The sequence below is a fragment of the Necator americanus genome, chromosome II (assembly GCF_031761385.1).
Source record: "Necator americanus strain Aroian chromosome II, whole genome shotgun sequence".
Taxonomy (NCBI): domain Eukaryota; kingdom Metazoa; phylum Nematoda; class Chromadorea; order Rhabditida; family Ancylostomatidae; genus Necator; species Necator americanus.
This window is the reverse complement of record NC_087372.1, coordinates 5,504,996-5,529,203: the sequence shown is the minus strand read 5'-3', so window position 1 is coordinate 5,529,203 and position 24,208 is coordinate 5,504,996. Positions and strand designations below refer to the sequence as shown.

General features: G+C 35.4%; 2 protein-coding genes across 2 annotated transcripts; both read right to left on the bottom strand.

The window, feature by feature from the left end:
- Nucleotides 1–1,965: 1,965 nt before the first annotated feature.
- Nucleotides 1,966–2,690, bottom strand: RB195_016932 (uncharacterized protein; the record flags this gene model as incomplete). Its single annotated transcript, XM_064183688.1, has 2 exons — nucleotides 1,966–2,269; nucleotides 2,554–2,690. The coding sequence occupies 2 exons, from the start codon at nucleotides 2,688–2,690 to the stop codon at nucleotides 1,966–1,968; spliced, it is 441 nt and encodes a 146-aa protein (XP_064039569.1).
- A 7,038-nt stretch (nucleotides 2,691–9,728) lies between these two features.
- Nucleotides 9,729–9,998, bottom strand: RB195_016931 (uncharacterized protein; the record flags this gene model as incomplete). The annotated part of the gene is made up of 1 exon (XM_064183687.1): nucleotides 9,729–9,998. One exon carries the CDS (start codon nucleotides 9,996–9,998, stop codon nucleotides 9,729–9,731), a length of 270 nt encoding a protein of 89 aa, XP_064039568.1.
- Nucleotides 9,999–24,208: the final 14,210 nt, after the last annotated feature.

The window sequence follows — 24,208 nt, the reverse complement described above, 5'->3', positions numbered from 1 at the left end:
GTTATTATTCCATTATTATTTTTTTTTCAATTATTATTTGAATTATTGTTTTTGAAATTGATTTTCAAGTGTAAATATTTGATTTTTTTTCAATGACTAAGATAGCTCTTTCATGCTGAATTATCTTATTTTGTTTCTTCTGAAAGTTTCTAAAATATTGGCAAAAATCAAAGTTTCTTTAATTTTTCTTCTCGAATTTTCAAATCGCATAGCATTTATAGTTTGTTTTATGGATTATGATATTTGCGACTACGAAACGCGTATATAATACGCTTGGGAAATCCATGTTAGAACTAGTTCTTCGCTAGCTCCGGCATGTTCTAGCAAATTCTAACGAGACACAGACGTGTTTATGTACGATCCGTACAGGTACGTACAACGATCCTGAACAAGTATGAACATGATTTTTCAAGTTTTTAAGACAGGTTCTTTTCTGCGTTCGCTTCATAAAACTCATACGACTTCTTCCATGAAATCTACTGTAAATGCAAGGGAATGTACCTCGTGAAAAGTTCTATCTTGTTTTTTTTTGAGAATTTAAAAATTGAAGCGCTTGCGAAGGAAATGTTACGGATTTGCTGAAATTTTCAATTCAATTCTTCCAAGTTCAAGACAACAACAACGCAAAACTATTGATAAATGAACATTTTCTGGAAAATTTTAGCTTTTCTTTCCTTTGGGAAAACTTGGGCCACTATTTCGTAATTCATGTGCTGAGAAAAAGTTTCAAATTTCCTGGGATTTTTTATTTTTCTATGTTCAAGACATTTCCAAGATTTTCTGCTTACTCTATGAGGTTCATGCAACATCATATATATGAAATATACCTGTGTGTAGTATATTTACTAAAGAAAAAGTTTTCGAGAACTCTATCTAGATTTTCCAGAAAATTCTGGGCATTTTTCAGACCGCTAAAAACACAAAAACGTTTATCTGATACATCCGATAAAATTTCACTAATTAAATTGACATTTATTCTCGATGCTACACATCGATCCTGTTTTCATTTCCGGTTGTCTAATCGACATATGTCGACACATATCATGTTGGGAACATTCAGGGTCATTCCACGGGAAATCGTAAAATTCTTGGAATGTTTCCGCAGCTGTACAATGTGATTATTCGTTCTTTTTTCCCTTTCACGTAGAGAAAGGACATTTTTAGTGAGAATTGTAGTGATTACGGGGAAATCATATAAATTCGCGGAAGGAACTCCTACTTCAGTAATCTTGATGTGATCTTACGGTAATTCTCTTCACTGTTGCGATCACATCTGGAACTTTTGCTGCTAATACTAAGTTTTTGCGGATAGTAATAGAAATAAAAATTTTGCTTTTTTTTCAAGATGTTCAGTAGACATTTAATTTTTGCAGATAATTGTGTTGTTTTGGTAAAAGAATTAATAATTTGCAGTAAGTGTATTTGCTTTTATTTTTGCATTTTTTCAAAATTTGCACGTAGACACATTTGTATTTTTTCCACTATTTCCTGCATACCCCGTGTGGATTTCCGTGCACATAAAATTGTCAAAGTCTAATTTCTCATCCTCCCAGACAAGTCTGATACCAATTCATCGACCTCGGAGTAATGAAAGGCTTGGTTTACACTAGGGCGGTTTCGAACCATCGACCGTGTGGCTTCAACGGACCTCTAACCGACCACATCTGCTTCTATATATATATATATATATATATATATATATCTCATAATCAAAAAAAATTATTCTATCATTATTCTCATGAGGGTGAATGCGGCACAGTCGGTTAAATGTCGTTGTAGCCACACGGTCGGTGGTTTCACAACCGTGCCCCCCGCCCCCTACCCAGTTCAAACCAAGTTGTTCATGCCTCGGGAGTCGATAATTTGGTCCTGGAATTTTCTAGGAGGATAGAAACACTGACTTGGCACATCGGCTAGCCCAGCAAGTGATCGTATAGGCCAGCCCGCCCCGAAAAACCTCAACGACTACGAATTCCAGTAAAAAAACGCATTTGGTGCATCCCAAGTGGATTGATACGCCAGTGACTTTATCCTTTTTGATAATAATAATAATAATAATAATAATAATAATAATAATAATAATAATAATAACAATAATAATAATAATAATAATAATAATAATAATAATAATAATAATAATAATAATAGTAATAGTAATAATAATAATAATAATAATAATAATAATAATAATAATAATAATAATAATAATAATAATAATAATAATAATATTGGTGATAACAGTGGATGCCATACACTTATTAGAAAGATCCTATCATTATACTACTATCATTATTATATATATTATGTATTGTATATTATATTATTGTGACACACACACTATTATTTCACTTTACTTTACTTTACTTTTATTATTCTCGTTAGTGAGAATAATAAATTTGTTGAATGATTTGAACAATGAGTTTGATGACTTTTTCTTAACTATCCTGACATAGACAAATGTGTTTTTTTTTGTTTTTGGTGCACTATCTGTGTATGCGAATAAATAAATAAATAAATAAATTACCGTAATTACATTTCCTTATTTATATCAACCATTTTAATGGTTTTAATCCGTCCCTTACGTATCCCTGAAGTCCGTAAGAAACCGTTTTGCGCAGCTCATATTTGCATAGGAGTGCCCTTAGATGAACCCGTGTCGCTATTGTTTCCGCTGTTGACGACAGCAACATGTGCTCAAGTCTTCAAGTGTTACGCGCGTCGAACACCGTTATGCACCGTGATCGCCTTTTGTTCTTCCGCCCACGCCTAAACAAACCCCTATTGAAAGTGTTATGCAACGAAGTCATGACGATTATCTCGAAAATCCCCGGATTAAATTTCATCACGATTTTCACGTTCCTTCTCGGTACGATTGGGATTTCATTGGCGTTCACGTTGCTCACTAACCTTGTTATCACGGTGAGTTCTGCTCTCTTACCGTTCCTTATCAAGTATCCAGACAATCTCGGGAGCTTCTCTTTGTATCACCTTATTTCCAACCCTTACAGGTTTAATTATTGCTTTTACTACTTTTATTATTTTTTACTGATTTTTATTGCACATTAAAACTTATATTTTAAAGAAACTGGATAACTATTAAATTAACTAATTAAACTATAAACACCTTAAAGCACATAAAATCAACCAATATCCACTGAAACTGCTATCTAATTCCGTCATGCTGCTTATTCTGGAAATTATTCTGTTTAATAACTAATGAAATAATTAAATATTCAACTATGTATGCCTCTTATCATATATGTATATATGTTACCTTTACTATAGGTGTTTAAATATATAACAGATCTAGTATGCAGTGTTTTTTTTGTTTTTTTTTTAGGATTTTCTTATGATTTTGAAAATAGGAAAATTTTCAGTATTATCGCTTTTCATAGACTTGTTTTGAGCTTCTTTTTGAATACGTATCTTATACTATTAACGAAATGGTTCTTTGAAGTTAATTGCTAATTTTAATCGCACGTTAAAAATTATATTTTAAAGAAACTGAATAACTATTAAGGTACAAGTGCTCTTCTGATTACTTGTTCACTAAAAATGCTGTTACTTTTGTTTTTCTCTGTTTTTTTCCCCTTTGAAACCAATCACTTGTATGAGTTCATTGATCATTAGATCAAGAATAGGTCAATCAATCAATGCGTGGATTGATGTCGGTACTTTTTCCATCAGTGCAGATTTTCACTATTCTTTATCCTATAACGTCTTTCTGATTCTAAGCATTGACAATTTGCTTTTTTCTCTTCTGTCGTCTATTTTTTCCTGAGCATTTCCGATTTTTTTCTTTCGCCATCATGTCTATGGTGTAATTATGTACTTCGCATTTTTAAATTATGACTAAAAACTTTTCTAATCGTAAAAAAGTCAATCTGATCACATACAAATGTACATAATATAAGAGTTTGCTAAGTTTTTTTTCTCTACAAAAACTGATGAAGGATGCTTTGAAAAGTTTCACCTAATAAAACTTGCTTATTACTATACGTTATGCGGTTGGTTTTATCGATTTTCTCAGTTATTGAGCAAACGTTTACGACACGATGGAGCTTAAGGAACTTTAAATTTAGGTCTAAATCTCCTGTATGGAAGTGAATTTTTGAACTAAAGCTTACTAAAATAGAAATCGATCAGCTATGAGTTCACATATAGAAGAGTTTAAGAGATCAGGAAACACGCGCAAGGACGCAAGGACGCGAAGGTTAGGAGGAAACTTTCCTAACCAGAATAACATGGTTAAGAAAGTTTCCTAACATCATCTCTGAGCCGTTGATATTTTCTTCAACGCACATGTATGAGCAACAACGATCCCATAACCTTTAGTAGCCTTAAAAAAAGACAAAATATCTCTCAGCTTCGAAAAGTGCGTTAGTAGATTTCTTTATTTAAATTTATTCTTTTAAAAAGTGCTTTATTTAAAAATTCTCTCTTTCGTGGAATTTATCCACATTTCTCTACCGCTTTTCCGTAAATTCAGAAAATTTTCGTCGGTTGCTAATAGCCGCATTAAGGACTCATAAATCTTGACAGCTTTGTTCCTTTTTGTTTTAAGCTAAGCTTTTATGAAGGTAATAAAAAATAACAATTTAGTTTTTTTTTCTCAAAGATAAACTCGTGCAGTTATTTTTTTTTGAGAACCACTAAACCGTACTATATTCTCCTCTTCTCATAAAATTCCTCCTATTCCACTTTAGCCTAGTACTAGTAGTTAATCAATATACCGAGCTATTTTGGCCTCTTTCGAATATTCGAATGTTGAAAACTTGTTCTTCACCTGAACGTTTCGAATTATTCGATTATTCAAACGATAGGATTCATTGGAGTTTCGGAAAAAATTTAGAAAATAAAAAACTACTTAAGTTTCAGGGAAAAATCTAGATAATAAAAACTGCTTGAATATAAAGACCTATTTTGGTCTCTTTACTCGAATGTAGAACTTCTTCTGCACCTGAACCTTTCGAATTAGTCGATTATTCAAACGATAGGATTCCTTGGAGTTTCGGAAAAAAAATCTAGAAAATAAAAATCTAAAACACTGAGCTTATTTTGCACTTTGAGTGCTTCGAATAAACTCATATCGGAATTCGGATAAATGAAAAATTCTGGAATTTTTATACTTCACATATTATTCGTACGTCCAGGAATCTAATAGTGAATGATAACAAGAAAACGTTACGAGCTTTTTCTGGGAACATCCATACACCTCCTCTCGTTCTCTGTGAATGTTTTATGCATGAAAGAATGAGTACATATAGTTGTAGTAGGGGAATGCACGAAGTGTGAAAAAAAAGAACGTGTGAAAAGAACCCGATACGGTAGAGTGGAATGAGGAATTGAGGCACCGAGAAGAGAGAGAGAAAAAAAAAGAACGTTTCAGATGAACTTCTATGAACTGGTTCCTCGTAATTCTTCTTGTGGTTGAAGTTGTAGGGAAAAAATAGTTCAAGTTCATTGAAATTAAAGTCAAGACATGCTTGACTCAGTGTTGAATGACTGTATTTTATCCGAACTTCTCATCCGGAATCCAGTTTAAGGACTATGTTGTTGAGTGTTTTAACTGTAATCTCTTAACTTCCACTTAAGAGAACTCTTTCATTCATTGATTAATAAATCTGTTCCAGCGTTAATAACGTCGTCATAATCCACTAACTCAGTTAACTGATCATGTTGCTTAGAATATACTACAGAACTACTGTATTTCTACTGTACAGTAGTGTTACTGTACCAGACTACTTTTCAATTTCTTCTTTTCTTTTTTTTTAAACTTTTTTCCTCAATTTTTTTTCAATATGGAATCCATTGTTCTTTGTGCCGTTTTTTCTGCTGGGTTATGCAGTTTATCAAATTGTTTGTTCAATTACTCTGTTTGGTTAAATTTCAGATGGATCTTTCTTTCCAAATCCAGAGCAGTATCAAATATTGTGAGGATTTCTTTTTACCTTTAAAGTTCCTTTTAATAAACCTGATCCTCTGCTAAATTCCTTTGTATGGTGTGTACATAAATAGCAACAACAAAAAATACTACACTACTACTGTAGCATTACTATATTTTACTATTACAGTATTTTAGCACTAGTGAAGTGTATTTACTTTATTTATTACTGTTATAGTATTCTAGCACTAGTGTTTTAGCATTAGCTTGAGAAATTCCTCACTTCCTGTAACGGTTATTCGATTTATCCAATTGTTTGTCCAATTGTCCATTTGTTTGGTGAAATTTTTGTTAATAATTTATTTAAAATATTTTTGCTTAGATAAGTTTTTGATGGACTTTTCTTACTGAATATTTACCAGCGTTCAATGTAAGGGACTATTTTATCCTCAAAATTCTTCCCACTAAACCACATCCTTCTAGGAATTCCTGCCTAAGTCACCTACACATATAACAACATGGCAGTAAGTGACTCATTTGCTGCCGAGGAATTTCTAGTTAAAATTGCTCGTTGAGTTTGTCCAGGCTAGGACCCAATTATGGAGTTCTTTAGTGAATGGATGCTCTCGAAACATTTCATTCCACATGCGTGTCCTATTCGTACAACGCTGCCCAGAGGACAACGGCTTGTTTTGCCGGTCCTCCGGGAGTTCATCCGGGACCTCATCGCATCGGCGGACGGCTATACACACGTACATATATATGTACGTCTTTCAGTCATTCTGATGAATATTTGATGTCAACATTCATAGTTTGAAAAGCCGACCACCCATCCAATCCGTCAATCGTTTCACGGGATGCGGGAAAGTCATTTCAAATGGGATTTCCACTCAAGAAATGACAATATATAACCAATCCTGGACATTTGCGTTTTCAAATTCTTTTTTTTCAAATCTTTGTTGTTCTCTACTAGGCCAAAATTGGAATTCAATTCCATCCAAGTTTGCTTCGTTCTAGCTTGAGGCTGGCACGTATTCACTTTTATTTCTTTTGATTTTTTTCCTTTTTGACTTTTTGTTTCTCTTGTTTGTCAAACAAAAGGCTCTAGAGTTCCGTTTGAATGTAGTTCATCTAATATTTTGAGGGAATTCATGAAGAAGTATGGGTGATTTCCAAATTTTATCGATAAACCCTTCAACACATTCTACTTGCAAAGATGTCAACAAAAAAAAGAAACCTTTTTTCCCCAAAAAAAAGGAGAGGGAGAAGGAAGAAATGAGGAATATTTTCTTCTTTGAAGCTTTTCTTATCGTGTGCTATCGCTTCAATCTTACCAAAATTTTATTGCATTTTTTTGCCGAGTTATGGTCTCCTAACTCAGTCAGATTTTCCTCTTTTGCCACTTAATGATCGGTGATTCCACAATGAAAGACTCTGAACAGGTTTCTCTTGGTGCTTCTCTGGTTTTTGCTTTTTTATATTCTTCTTCACTTTTTTATTTCTCTTTTTCTTTTTTCCTTTCTGTTTTTTTCCCTTTTTCTGCCACTTCTTGTATATCTTTCCTCCTTTTTTCATTCTGTTCGGTCTGTCCAACTGTCAGTCCTGACTAACTTGAAGTACGCCTACGCTCGGCCCCAAACAAAAGGGCACCAGCACTGGCGTCGTTGAGTGCTTTCACAGTCGACTATATGTACTACGCGTATATGATGAAAATCCTTTCAATAATGCATCCTGTACAAGATTTTCATTAAGCTCGTCGTTTTTTCCCCAACGACAGTCGTTTGAGTGATTTTCCTTGGAAAAGACCTATTTAACGACTCCATCATAAAGAAGGAATCTCCTAGCAACAGGACATTTGTCTCCGCACTTCATAATAGTCCAGCATTTTTAGAGAAACGGAATCATGAAAAGAAATACTGAATGTCGGACGAAATGTTGGTAGTAAAAAGTTACCGTATGCTTCTATTTTTCACTAAATATTATATATGCAACTATGGCTGCGTATATCTAAATGCTCGAAGTCTTCCAGCTTTTACTAAATACTAACTAAACAACCTGTTCAGTATGCATTACTGAAATGATTTTCAGCATATACGTACTCGAATGAATATACGGGCACGTACGGGCTACATAACTCGTACATTTACTTAGCTAAAGTTACTCAGATATTGCAAAAAAGTACTGCCGCCTAGCACACTGCCAATTCCCAACTCAAGTAGGTCAAATATCCAGCAGGAGCGTGGAATCCTTTGTGACAACTCTCCGTTTCTCCAACGCTGAACAGCTGATTGTCGGTTTGAGGTACTTGGGTTGCACAGCATCGTCGATTGGCAGGTCACGCGAGACACCAAGTCTTGGGATCTATTGAGAAGGTTGGGCAGAGCTATATTCAGGAAGGACACGCTTCGGCAATGATGCGATGACACAAGTTCACCAATTAAGTAAGTAATGTAATAAGTAACTACCACACCATAGTCAATAAAGTAAAGAAGAAGGGGATGTTTCTGTTTAACTAAGGAGACATGGATGCAGTGTCGGATAGTGAGCAACGTTTCCGTTCCGCTTGCAATTTGTTTCTTTATGAGCAAAGACTATTAATCCGAATATATTTGAACTTCCAGCTAATCCGTGGCAAGAGATCCCAGTTGGATTCGCTTCAAATTGTTTGAAAATGAATGGCCGTGCCGTATCTGTCGTCCATTTTTTAGGTTTTTTTTTTTCGAGAAGGAATTTTGGACGAGATTTTTTCCGTCTTTCTTGATAGGAATATAGTCTATTTACGGATTAAAACCTTGCTTAAATTCTGATTTATAGTGATCTCGTGATAAAATATTAGGCTTCCGGTCTACATCAGACTAGTGTCCTTGTTTCTGATGCAAGGAATAGGTGACTTACTTCACCTGAACTGCAATAATGTAACGGCGTAACGCAATCGGATTACTGCTGTTTTCTAGAGGTGAGTAGTCGTTGAGCATATCTACACTTCGACCTACAGCTAGAGCTTGCATGAAATCTGTCCATTCGTCGCTATTTCATACTCTGCGAAATGTCACGTCTCGCCTGAACTGCCCCGTCGATGCCAGGGTTCTTGAGTTATTCTTTCACCTTTGCCATTCGGAACTCCCACTTACGTAAATGTGACATTTCCAAGTTTTTGTTTGGAGAAATTTTCAAGTCAACTGAAAAATGTCCTGGTCTTCTTTTAATGTGATGAAGAGAGCGAGCGAAAACGCTCTTCTGCGACTACTTTACGAGATGGGTAAAAATGTTGATGTTTTTTACCTGTGTTATACCAACGTCCTGTGCGCCACATCCACTTCTGCTTAAAAGTCTTTGTTATAACATATGATTGAAAAAAATTAACAGTCGTATAAAGAACTTCCTATCCATGTCAACGAGTCTCACATCACCGCAAGCAGTGCTGCCCACGTCTTCGATTATTCGTACATCATGATAGGGCGAATTGCGGATAGGTAGACTCCCAGCTTGACTTCATTGGCGATGGAAGTTGACCACAGGGATTTGGTAAAGGAATTGAATGCTGAATTCACATTACCGCGTGTCAGCTGAATATACCTCCCGTAACTGCCGTCATTTTACAGCATACAGTGCAGATGACAGAACTCATCCAGCTGTTTATTCGCTTGTCTCCACACCCCAATTTCCGTTTATGCTCTCGAAGAGATCCACACCTGTTTACATTTATCAGCCCGTAGACGTAGCCCATAGGCTGCGGCCAGCTTCGATACAAAGTTGACAACATGTTGAAGCTTCGTACTGCTTTCCACGAATATAACAACATCGTCAGCATACTCGAGATCGGTTAAGGGGTGTCCTGATTTTGCTAGAATGACTGGCAGGACACTGATCTACTCTTCTTCGCATAATGTCGTCGATGGCGAAATTGAACAGGAAGGGTCCTGCCACTGCCCTTTTGTCTCACTCCAGTTACCACTTGAAACGGTGTTGTACATCCGGCTGGTGTTCGAACTGCCGGCGTCGGCGTATTCGAGGTCAAGAAAGGGACCTGTGCTGGAGCCACACTGGCAGGACACTGCTCATCGGTTCTTCGCATGATATCATCAGCGACGAACTTGTATAGAAAGTGTCCCATTACAAACTTCTAAGTAATGGAGTGCTCACCTCATAATCTTACGTTGGTCCTATTGCTTCCTAATGAACAATCACTCTCTCTCCCCGACTGCATGTCTCTGGAAATGGTGTGTTGGAGTCTGAACAACTTCTTGCATGAGCTTCGTTTGCTCATAAATTCTGCATTTTGGGGCATTCTAAATGAGCATCCAGACTTAGCGTTAGCCGAAAAGTGCTCTTCAGCGTTTTCGACTGCCTGCTTTTGCACTTCTTAGGAGTCCACAGGAATAGAATATATCCAGGAGAGTTTGCAGAAAAGTGCACTTTTTTTTCATTTTCATTAACAGTAACGTTTACTATGTTTGCAAATGGGATATTATTGGTATTCTAATATCTAAATGTGAAAGGTTCAGATCCACTCAAACAGAAGCAGAAATTGACGTATGAGATTTTGTAGGATAACGTTTAAAATTAATGTAATTTTTTTTTATAATGTCTAATATTTAGTGTAAATTTTCATTTAAATAAAGTACAAAAGTAGGTGTAATTTAAATTAAATGGTGTAAATAGCTTAGATAGCTATGCTAATAGTATCAACCAATCATCAATTAAGAAGAAGTAGCATAATTGCGCTGTAGAATGCTTTTCTTCCATTGTTCTTCGTCCCAAAACAAACAAAACCTGATGAAGAATTATAACCTAAGGCTACACTCACGATAATTTTTGTAATGAAGAAAGTATGGATGTCCGAAATTGTACTACAAGTGTGTGGAAGAAATAGAAAATTGAGGTTAAATAACCTTTAAAACCCGAAAATCCTGCACAAAGTAGATGAGCATCTTATAGATATAGCTACAAAGCCATGAGAATAAACCCTGTGAAATCTATTAGAGGTTTTGCAAATCGATGCACATTACTAGACCATCATCAAGAATTTTTGGTGAAAATTTGAGAAAAAAAAACCAGAAATTGAACATGACGTGGAAAATTTATTAGGACAACTCTTTTTTTACTTTATATCCTTTTTCTTGTAATCCTTAATATTAAACACTACTGAAGGGAGGACACTAATCTGATTATTTGGTAAACAACTGACCCTATGTTTTTATAACTGGAGTCGACGTCATGAAATTACGCATCAGCGAGAAAAAGCCCTTTTTTCCTTAGCCCCAAGTACCAGGGAAAACCTAGAAGAAGCCTGATTCGTTTCTGAAGCGATACAGTGATACTCGAGGAGACACTGAAGGATTTTTGATGCTTTTCCACAATCTGGATAATGCTTAGAGCTTTTTTATGTTCGAATATTGTGAAGTAGCTCCAGATAAGCTGCTTACAACGGCCGCTTCTCGAAATCCCCTTCCGAGCACCTCTCCACCAAACGCCATCATTTTCCAACTTTATTTCGAACTTTTCTATAGATTTTTGTACGTAAAAAATTAATTTCTTCAAAATTCATCGCATGGTGTTCCCCGGAATTGGTGCATATTCCTAAAGTCTGAAAAGATCCACTTTTTGATGATCTCGATTGTTTTCCCAGGATTCATGGTCTGCTGTTACTAGTTCTTTTTGATTTTATTTTTATTTCTCCAATTTTTTATTTTCTTAATCCCTTTATTTCTCCAAAATAGTAGCATTTCTTAAAAGTGCATTTCCAGTCAATGCTCTAAACTTTCAAAAGAACTTTGCCCTAACTTTCTCTGTCAGGCTTCACCTGGAAAAATTACTGAATAAATCACAACGGGTTTTCTATTTATTTATATCGTTCGTATAGGTCATTATAAGTGCATAATCTGGCTGCTGAGGATTTTTTTCTGCGGATCCTAGAGCATGAATTATGACCCAGTTTCAGTTGGTTTATTGACGGCGGTCTCGGCTCATTGCTAGCCTCACTAAATAGACGTCAGTAGGACTCGCTGCTAAGCGTTCACCCATTTTTAGCCACGGCTACCCTCATGTGAATGGTTTATGGAGACGGACGCGGACGCGGTCGCAGTCGCGGTGAGCGATTAAGGTCTATGGCCGGCGGGCCCACCTCCGAAGAATGATTCTCTCAAAATCGGGCTCGAATCGTGTTTACGACCTGCTAATTGTTCGTGGCAGTCAGTGTGACGTTAATCGTGCTACGAGGATCTTGGTGGGGTCTGTTTTTTTTTTCTGAGAGCGTCAAATCCAAAACTTACGCCCAAATCTTCAGCAGTGGAATTTTATTTCTAGCACTATCAGAGGTCCAAAAAATAAACCTATGTAAGTCTCTTAATTTTCCAAAATTCCCATAATCTTTCATATTTTCTTCGAGAGACCAAAGAATTTTCCAAAATTCCCATAATCTTTCATATTTTCTTCGAGAGACCAAAGATACTACCTATCTTCCGTTTTTTTTTTCATTCGCAGTTTTGAAACATTTTGTTTTTGCATTGCCTAGATTTTTTTATATTCCCTATTTTTATTTATTTTTATTTTTATTTTTTATTTATATTTTTATTTCTTTGCCTAGATTTTCCGACGTACCCTTTTTTCCAAATTTTTCACATATCTTGTGCCATGAGATTGCAAATTGCATAGAAAAAAAATTAAAATTAGACTTTTTCGAATTTTTTAAACTTTAAATTATTTAATACTCACCATTGCAAAATTTAGTTCAATTTTCTAGATTATGCTATAGTAGTAATAGTAATTTTTGTATGCAGAGTCAATTTTACAACTTTATGCTCGTTATAAGCATTAATCACTTCATTCGTTCCTCTTCTTGACCTCATCCTTGAGGATTAATTTCTACACGATCTATTCATCTTCAGTTCCATTTTTAATGCCATTATTATTGAGCTTACATATTCGGAATATCTTTATCGCTACAAATCACCCGCTCTAACCATTGTCGATATGTTGGCTCAAGTCGGAACGTTACTGTAACTTCAAGGATAACAAGAACTTTCAAATACTGAGAGCACACCTCTGTCCGTCCATGAATTCATCTAAGAGTGCTTGAAAAGTCTACTTTATCCGAATGTTCATTTATTTTTTATTTATTCGTTTTATTTTTAGCTTTACTCTATATTTTGAAAGTAGGCAAATTTCTTTCGAACAGATAAATTCGAGTGTTCCTTTGTTGAAACGTGAGGAGTGAGGAATGATGTACAGGTGAGCGGGGGACCATCGTAAAAAATACGGGGAAAGGGCTTAAGGACGGTTCCAAACAATCTGCCATCTTCTGATAGAAAGAAAATTTTTTTGAAATTTTGATCATGATCCGTATGGTGTGCGCCTTCTAAAGAGTTTCATTTTTTATTTCTTCGTCTTTTATCCGAGGCGCCAGTACTGTTGAGAGGATCTAGGACAGTAAAGGAAAATCCTTCAGATCGTGGAGAATTCTATAATTTCTCACAGTTTCTGTTAGCTCTACATCTTTCACATAGAAATGCGAAAGAAGGACTATGCATCCTCACAATGTTCTTAAATTCTTTTGAAAAATTTCTAGGATTTCTCTTAATGTCTTGCTATTATTCGTATAACCTTTTTGAGCTTTTGTTCTTTCTATTTTTCAGCTTAGTGTTTTTTTTAGTAAATATTACCAGTACTTTTGATATGACGAAATGAACGGGATAGAATTGCATAGTTTGTGACCTGAAAATGGGCTCCGAATGGTTTAAAGGCATTTGCCTAATTAATTAAAGATGCTTAATATGTAATAGTACATTATATATAATATTTTGATAGTAGTTGCTTAATATATAAGTTAACTAAGTTGAGATAACGCAGTTCTTAAGAGAGAAATCGAGGAAAAATTGCTACAGAGCTGTAGAAACCTGTGATGGGTCTAGGACCACAAAGAACCAATGTTTAAGGAAATTCTAACCTTTTTAAAATGAAAATGAATTATATTAACTAGTACAAATAGGGTCGATATCAGTGGTTACGTAGTTACCTCATTTCTCTTTATGTCACTTCCAGAAATCCCAATTAAAAATTAATTAAAAAAATAAATGATTTAATTTAAACAATGTGATCTGGGGGATGTTGTGAAGAGATCTCGCCCGGATTCCCACTAAACGACCCCCCTTCAGGTCCTCCTTCACTTTTTGTTCCTGTATGTACGTTGAGTCACTATGACAAATAGTACCCTAGTGCGTCAGTTTAACTAAAGGACACACCATGTGTATTTCGAAAGATCCCTCGGGGCACCTCGGGGTGAGATTGAGGCCCATATTTACATTTCCGTAAGCTGCTTTTCCTGCCTTACCTCACTTTTTTCCCAGCGAATTGGTCACCAAACTATTCTGGACACCGGATGATCGTTCGACTCAAAGTATTACCTTCTGAAAGTGCACAACATGATTCGTAGGGTAGCGATTTGTGCAAGTCAGGGAAACTTTTCCGGTTCCGGACGTCTGTGAATTATGAGGCAATGGACAAACATATTATTAATAGCCTTTGCCTATGCATAGTCATTAATCCAGGGAATTTTCCTGCAACTTTGCGGCTAAGGGCAATTATTTTTGATCCATAGCAATAGCCAGATCTTGCTGGGCTCGTATTTGTACCATATTTCGTATATTTGTTCTCTTTCTAAGTTCTTTTTATTTATATGTATTTATTATTTATATAATTTGTTTATATTGTTATTTATTCGGTACCATATTTGGTCTGGATCCTGTTCCACGTCCATATCTTACTTTTCACAAGTGTTTCTGGAATTTTCCATAGGTTTTGGCCTACTAGTGCTCTTTTCCTACTAATTTCTGCTACTATGTCATTACTAATCCTTAAATCCTCTAATACTACCTTGCTAGTGCTCAACGATTTCTAAAAATTAATAAATAGAGGATTTGTCCACCTCAAACCGCACTCTTTTCGTGTTCCTCTTCTCCAATTTCGCAGTCGATTTTTTTTTGTGTAATTGCACAAAACGCCAAATGTTTACAGATCACACGTTTTTTTTCATGTGTCCTTGGACTCTAGAAATAGCGGCTCAGCTCGAGTGACCTTGATTCCTCATTTGAAAATCAAATGCATTTTATTATTATTTTATTTTTTTTAATTTTATTTTATATCATACCACTATTGCATAGTATTATACTATATTATTTATTTTTATATTATTGTCATATTTTACAAAATTCTATGTACTCAGCAGCGTTAGATGTTCCAATCCTGGACGAGTTCCCCTTGTTTACTACTATCATCACCTGTATTGACAGCTGCATGGATTTGCATCGTGTGTGTGCGTGTATATGTGTTAGCGTATGCTAATTTGATGACATCTGTAGGAATACAGAGAGCCGCCATCACACAGCACAAGCAGCTGCGTCAATACGGTACGCTACCGTAATCGTCGTGATCGTAATTGAAATCGGTGAAATGAATTCCGCGCGACGACGACGACGGGTCACACTCGGTACGGTTAAGGTCAACCGGCAGCTGCGCTTCTTTTCTCAAACCTCTAATTTCGGATATTGTATGAATATATATTAGGATCCGGCGCTTTGAAATTTTCTAATTTTATTATTATTATTTTTTAATTTTTGGTTTTTAAAATTTTTCAAAAAGAATATAAGTTTCAGATTCTATTGGGTAGTTGGATTGAGAATAAGTAGTTGAAGCTGCTATTTGCAATTCTCGTTCCTCACGATTTTGCAGTTCAGGTTCTCGTTTATAATAGTTTACGACATAATGCCACTTTACTGCTTTGTACTGTGGAATGTCGTTAATCTCCGGCCGGTTTATATGTAGAGAGATTTTATTGCAACTGCAACAGGTCTCATTAGTCACTACAGTATTTTTATGGACGTTTTTTTTGGAAAAATGGAGATGGAAACGATCCGAATTTCCAGTACGAACGTCGAATCCTATAATTTTTACGTCGTTGACTTTAAATTAAACATTATGGGGGCTTCTCCACCTCAAAATTTGCTTCATTTTAAAGGAATTTTTTGTTACTATCCTGTAGATCCAAGGAATTGTGTATAATGATTTTAATATTAGTATTATGAGCAATTTTTTGAATCAATTAAGTTTAAATTAATTAAATTAAGTAGTCTGAAATTTTTCGAAAGAATTTCATTTTGCTTCCTAGGTAAACATTTATGGGAATTTTTCATCTCCTCATCAAAGATGTAAAAATATATTCGAAATAAAATATTATATATATATAATATGTAAAATTTCAATGTTAATAGAACCTGATTATTTTAAATATGAAAAATGCTACAGCAGTATTATACACTTCATGTGTATTTTTAAGCTTTTTTAAAAGATATTTTTCGCATACCTAATTAAATTAATAATAATAAATCAATTAATATAAATTAAGCAACAGACACATCCGCCGAGTCTTTTTCCTGTAAAAATTATAAATTGCGGGAAATTCCGAAGAATTTATATGCTCGGTTTTTCTCGAGCCGAAGAAGCAATATATTTTAACCTAAAAACCTTATGTGAGTTTTTTTCCCAGCAATTGACGAACCATTTCTTCATCCAGAACAGAAAAAAAAACCATCTTCTTCGACATCCAGCTATCTGTTCATCGAACTCATGCGAGCTTCTTCGCATGAGTGCATCCGAACTACATTATGACCGTGAAAAGTAGTCGTCCACCGTGCCCGTGGCTGCGGCGGATATGAAATCGAACATGGCGCTTTTTTCGCATATTCTGGAAGAGTCATCGATAGAATTTTGAGGCATGGTCATCCCGTTCTATTATTTTTTTTTCTTCTCAAAATTTCACACACTTTACCCAGAACATTTCCACCTCACTGAGCATTATTTTATTTTGCTGCAGTGCTTATCTAAGCGTGATTCTATGAGAACTGATTATTCGAGTAGAATATGATCTAATTTTTCGCTTCAATCCTCCCAAATAGGTGCAAAATTTTTAGATTAATACAATTTTTCAATGATTTTTTTTCCCGCTCACCAGTTTCATGCACATAATCCCTGAACAATACGGTTTTTTTTTAGCAAATTAGATTCAATTCGTATCGTTTTGGCCCGAACGATGCAACAACGCGATGCCAATTTTTATTTTTAATATGCTTCAGCAATATGGTCCTTCTTATTTTTTTATTTTTTTTCCTCTGTTCTTCAGCCGAGCCGTGCAACAGGAGGTTGTGAGACCAAATTACTTGGATAAAAGAGTGCAAATGGATCATCCGATTAACTTTTTGTGTTTGTGGCTGCGACAAAATACGATTTACTACCAAAGTACGAATATGTTCCAGTTCTTAAGCAGCTTTTTTTTCGTTTCAGCACCTGGATCTTACCTCTTACATTAGTTTCAAATTTGTTTTATTGACTTTCCATACGGATTCTAAGATTTTTGGTACAAGGAAGGGAAAGTGATAAAAATTTTGGCTACGAATTTCCTCTGAAATTTTCCAAAACGAACTTTAAAAATCAATAATTTTGATTGCTCTTCTCTGTGACTATAAATATTGTTCAAATTGCTTAAAGAAAAAACCCTTCTGCTTTTTCTTTTACTCAAAATGTTACAAAAAATTTTAAAACTTTCCTCATTGAAAACTTCATTCACTACAACCTTTTGCCTTTTTATTCTGCCTTTGACTTTTTTAAATAAGGAAATATCGATCAGAAGAACCAATAGTTCTAGTAATAAAATAATACCAATAGTAATAATAATACCAATAGTTTCAATAATTCTATGGTCATTCTTAGATTTGTATTATTATCATCAGTTAAGATTAAAATCATTTTCATTGCTCTCATCTAAAACTAGTTGATGGTTTTATCATGGTAATTCATAATAACAATATTATAAATAAAAATAATAAATAAATAACAATAATAATTTTCATAATTATAATTCGTAGTTTTTCATAATTTTTCATGATTTTCATAATAGTCATAGTTTTTTCTTTTGTGTAAGGGCTATGCAAGTCATCTCTAAGATAAAATAAGTGAAATTCTGAACGTTTTATTTTTATTTTCCCATTCTACATATACATGGTTGATCGATACTGTCGTTTTATACTTCTTTCAATCACGTTTCTAATTTCCTTAATACTGAAGAGGATACCCCCTTCTCAGCGGTTTTCCGTGCGTTTTTTTAGATTCATTCGCTAAAAGTTTCTATTAAATCCACCACTAGCCACATTTGTTTTCGAAGAGGAAATTTATGAGGTAAAGATTGTTGGTTGTCGAATTTGATGAGAAAACTCATCGTAAATATTTCACCCCTTGATATTCTCTTTAGCGGCCTCATCAACTTCTTCGTAAGAGTGTGAACTAATCGTGATCATTTTTCATTTCACGCCATCCAGAAAACGTCTAAAAAACGTTTTTGATGAAGATGCGTAGTTTACGATTTGCAATTAATCACTCTGTTTTTTTTTTCTCACTCCTCCTTCTCCACTACCTCTTTATCTCTTTTCATTCAATTTTTACACTTCTTGGAGGTCTAGCGTTCATTTTCTCAGACGTGTTTCCTCTGTTTATCGATTAAATATACTAACAGCAAGGACGGATTACTGTATATGGATACTTTCAGGTTTTAACGGTCTTGGCGCGATCGCGGAACTGTGAGAAAGCTGCTTCCAGCTGGGCGGTTTTTCTACAATTTTTTGTGGGAAGTCTGGTGGTTGATTTTGAGAAGGAGCTAGGAAAAAGAGGTTTTTTTACCTGCTTTTTTTCTTTCACGTCAAAGCAGTTTGTATTATTGAGTTACATGAGCAGTTATTTCACGTTTCTCTGAGAGATGTCGCCCCGAATCGATCAAGTTCAATCTTTTTCATGCGTTGAACCTCATTTCCTCGGAACTACATAACTGGGGTATCAAAAATATGCCAACTTTCTGGAAGAGAGTTCTTTTTGAAAGAGTTTTTGTCAGCCAAGTGCTAAAAAAAGACTGGAAGAGTTCGATCGTTGCCTTTCTTTCTTTGTCTGTTGATTTTCTTAGTGCTCATCATTTTTTGAAATTTCCCTTTATTTTCCCTACATTCACCCTTCGTCAAAACTGTATTCATTTAAAAAAAGATAAAATAGATAAGAAAATAGAGAAATAAAAAACAAAATTTATGGAAGAACTGCAAATTAGGCATGCAGTGAAAAGTAGGATATAGTTTTATTTTAGAAAAAAAAAAACTCATTTAGGTTTTAATAAGAAAATGCAGCACAAAAAAAATGGAAAGGAAAGAGATGGAAAAGGAAAAAAAGAGATAATATACTACTAGGATTCGTAGGAAATTTCATGTGAAATATCCTGGGAATGATAAAGAACCCCAATTAAACTGGTACAGCCAACTTTTATCCGAGTATTAATTTCTGCCTTCTCTCTCTCTGCCCCTCTTCTCCCGCCTTCACAACTGTATTTCTGGATTCCTTTGTCGTTTGCTGCCGGACATTCTCACCACACCGTGGTTACGAATTCGCCATTGTTCTTCCATTGTCACCTAACAAAGTTAGTCTTAATTTTTTTTCCAAATAACCATTTTTTTATTTCCACTTGAATCCTACATCGGATCCGTCCCTTCATTCGTTCCTGGGATCCGACTCGATGCCGCATCTCCGTAATTGCACAACAATAATATTTCACTGGCAAAACTCTGAGGTGTCAGTTTGCAAGAAATGATAGCGTTGTAATGACAAATTGTTGCAGTGACAATGACAAAAATGTGTGCACTTTGGGATTTTTTTTTTTGCCTTCAATTTCTTGGAAGTTGTGCAATTGCGGACTACGACATGTCAGTCAGCTACGAGTTCGTTCTTTTGCCGGTTGCAGACTTCCCAGCCCAATTTCCTAGTGTTTTCCTTGTTTTTGATAGCCATTATGGTGGTACAAAAGGTAAGTATGTCCATAGTTTCATGAAAACCTGAATTCCTTCCTTCACAACCACATTCCTCATCATCATCCATATTTTTTTTGCGGATGGAAAACTCGTCCCTTGTATTGTCAGCTGTGCAGATGTACATCTATAATGTTTCGTGGAGTGCTCGTGGTTTTTATTGCTCTTTGTGCTGTCCGCCGCGTGCTACTCGATACGCACATTTGTCACGTCGAGTTTACTTTGTCAGTGACTGAGTTACTCGTCCATATTGAACTCGAAATGGTCCCCGAGGAGTCCCAGTAGCTGTCGCTCGCTGACCGCACGCCGACACAACGTAAATCATTTGAAAAGCGACTGCGAAAAGCTTCCAGATGCACTCGTCGGCCAAAGATAATAGATCAAAATGGGGTTTGTGGTTTCGCTGAGGTTACGGTATGTCTTTTCGTACTTTTGAGTAACTATGTATCTCATTATGGTGCAGAAATATACGACAGATACGGATTTTCGCTAAAGCAGCTCAGAAAAAAACCGTGAGCCTGAAATCTTTCCCTCTTTTTTTCGGGAATCTAGCACTCAAACCCATTGCGAGCGAGCACATTAAAGGGGTTGACTCACTTGCAAAGGTCAGATACCTTGCTTATGGTTAGTTGCTTTTGCTCTCATCCCAAAATCAACCTGGAAGAAAATGGGAAACAGCTCGAAAAAAAATTTCCTTTGAAAAGATCAAGTAGTATTTCACTTTCTTACAATTGATTTTCAATGCAAATATTTTTTTTAGATATTTTTGATTATTTTTCTTGGGAAGAAAATGTTTGCTTAGGTAGAAAAAGCGCTTTCGAAAAAGTTTCAAATAAAAAAGGTGCTATGAACATATTTTCACGACGTAAGCAACTATCCATAAAAAAATACCTGTAAAATAATGTGCATAGAATAAGAAAACGAAAAATTTACGTTGATGTGTTGATTTTTTATCTGCCAACTATTTTACGAAGCGATCAACTATTAATTGAGAAGTGGTACGGTATTTCCAAGAAAAAAAAAACGTAGGAATTATACTGCAAATCAAAATGACTCTTTTACTTTTATTCAAAACAATTTCATTTACACCTTTATTTTGGGAAGATGCACTGAATGTAAAATTTTTAGCTTACTCGACTGTCACTACTATGTCCTGTAATTACTGCCCGAACTTCTTGATCCACGCGGGACAGCAGAGCTGATCCGGTCAGCGAACAACTCTGAGAGATGTTATCTGATGTGCTCTCAGGCAAACAAATGCTCCTCTGCAAAACATTTTCCGGAAAGGCGCTGATCTCGTTTCTTTTTTCGTGTAAATGAGATCGCAATTTTATGAATTTCATGGCTTGAATCCATCATCGAACTGGGCGACGGGAGCGTAACGTTCAGAGGAGATTTAACAATGATCCAGAATAATTATCTGAAAGCAAAATTTTTCTATAGTTTTTTAGAAGAGGGGAAAAAATGACTAATTTTTGGGGTTTCTTCACGAGTTTTTTTTTTTTGAAATCTTTTGCCAATTTTTTTAAGTGACGAGAACATGACTAAGCAGTTGGAAACCTCCGGATTCTTCCCAAGTAGATCATTTCCTAGATAACTCTACTAAAATGTGGTGTTTTGCTGCAAAATCATTCTAAAAAGTAAAGCTATTCTTTGAAAAAAAACCATTGAAAAATTTTACTACTACTCTTGGAACAATGCTTCCATTGTTCTCTATTGTTATTTTTGAATGAACGAAGAAAATCCTGTCATTGTCGTCTCTGTCGCTGCGAGGAATTGCATGTTCCAATTCTTTCGTCTTATTAAGCATGTGAGATCGGAAGAAGAAAGCGAAGGTCAATTATCCGTCGTTGGACGAAATCGTCGGGGGAAAAAACGAACGTGGTTCATGATTAGTTTCATAGGGATTTCTCAAGGATGATCTGCTGACATTCGCAATGTTTTTCTCGTACGAAATGAGGATTTTTGCTGTAGAGATCACTTCACACAGAATAACATATGTAATTAACCGTGGATTTAATGTGATAATTAGTCGAGAACAGCAGCGATCACAAACTTTTTCCCCCCTACGACACTTACGTAACTTCGAGAGAACTCAATTCATTTCACAAGGTCATTTTTTTGACTTTTCAAAAAGAAAAAATTGAAAAAGGAAATTTTTGACTGCTCAGGAATGAGTTTGATTCAGAGGAGAAAAAAAAAATGTACTTTGGCAGTGAAATTTCTTTTTGAAGATTTTTTTGAACATAACTTAACCAGAAACTGGTGTCTCATATTTATGGAAATAAAATGTTGGATTACATAAAAGTGATCCTAGAAATGATTAGAACAATCGTTTTCCAGAAACGCTAAATACGCCTTTTTTTGGAAATTTATGAGTCATTTATGGTCAATACTTATTCCCCTTGCTTCAAGTACTTCCAATTTATTGGGATTTCAAATTAAAGGTTGCATTTCTGGAATTTACTCATTCCCCCATTTCCTGAAAGTAAGCCATAACACCTCTAAGTGGTCATCACCTTCAGTTATTGATTTATAAACAGTTATAAAATTTCTTCACCCTCCTCTTTGGTGAAAATTTCCTGCGAAAATCTCAAGGATTACTTGCCTATTTGTATTATCGTAATAGTAAAGTTTAACTCTTTCTTTCCTTTCTTAATGAATCCTTCTCTTTTCTTACGAATTTGTGTGGATAATTGGAAAGCGCGTTGTGTAAACGAGGACACATCCCTTCCAATTAAATCTTCGTTTTCTTTTCGAGAAGAATTTGTGAAAATTTCGTCGAGAAAAAAAACTCCTCTTCTGATTAAAAATTTTGATATTTAACTTTTCATTAACCAATTATGAAATTACTGCGTAATTATTATTAATTAACTATACTACTATATATATTATTGTGCAACTTCCATGTGTTATTTCTTCATGTGTCGTTAAATTTTCCTTCTAGCATGAATGTTGTTTTCAACACTCCCCTCGAAGGAGGATTAGCAAAAAAAAAAAACACAGAAAAGCAAAATAATTAAACTAAATTCTCGCTGAGAATTTTCCTCTTCGTCACTCCTTTGACTGCAACTATTTATTCATCACAAAACTCTCCTTTTTGTTTTTTTTTTACGTTTTGGAAATCTTGATATGAAATAAAATTAATCAAGAATTGCCTTCTTTTTATTACATACAAACTCCCACATACTATTTGAGTTGGAGCTTGAGATAAGCGACGCGGTCGCATTGCGCAAAAGGACAAGTAAAGTGTAATCAGCTGAAGTCTCGTCGAAACGATCTGACATGCAATGAATCTGTGATTTGGGAGGAGACGCACTCGCTGTGGGACCCTCATTGGCTCTATTTAGTTACGATGTTGAGCGAGGGCCCCACCACTCCTATTTGAGGACGGATGCTTCTGGGACTGCATTAGAAGTCAGGTTGTTTTGGTCTAACCGCGGTCAAATTTACGGCACATGCGTCGCGGTTGTTTGGTTCGACATAAGCTGCTGTGCTTGTTTCAGAAACATTTTCGTTCTGCTATCGATTGTGTATTTTTATGTACATAAGGATGAGAGGCTTACGGCCGAAACAACAGTAAGTAAGCCCTTCGGATTTCCATTCCGTTTGCTTGCTATGCTAAGCGAGGATCTCGAGGAATCAGTTGGAAGTTGTGGTCTTTTGGAGAGGTAGGGGAGAGGTGAGATATGGAAGCAGCTCTGAATATCCTAACAGTTCCCCCATTTCCTCTAGCGATAACACAGAAACGTATGTCAACCATAAAAATATTCTAATAACTTTATGTTTTACGACCACAAAATAATAGCGCAATAAATTCTGTGCAGTGAGAGGTGAAATTCTATGGAATTCCAGAAATCCAGACCCGTTTTGAGGACGACGGCTCGGGCGAAAGTATTAAATGTCAGGTCTTCTGTTACTTGTTTCTTACTCCTTACTTGCTTCTCCCCGTCATTTCTATCCGTCGCAATCGTCATTCAGGAAGTTGACGCAAATTTCGTGAGTGACATTGACTCGGATTTACAGTCAGATTCATCAGGATCTGCTAAATCCTAACAAATCCTACTAAATCCTATTATTGCGCGTAGAATTCCTTACTTGCTATTTCTGAAGAGAATGGATTTACAAGAAGTTCTCAACGTTTCATATTTTTTTTTCGGAAAATCTTTCGAATTTCAGAGGAAAATGTATTTACAGGAAGTTCTAGAGTTCCGTATCGAGTTAATTGAGTCCAAAAAATCCATGCCCGTACTCGAAGGGTGCGTGTTTTTGCTTCCTAGAATTTTGGCGTTTCCACATTTCTGGTTTTCTGTCTTTCTTTCTTCTATACTTCTTTTTCTTTCTTTCTTTCTTCTATATTTTTCATTCTAATGTTTCTTCCAAGAATCCTCATGGTTCTACCCCCTCGAATAATCAGAAGAATTGCCGGGAACTCCGC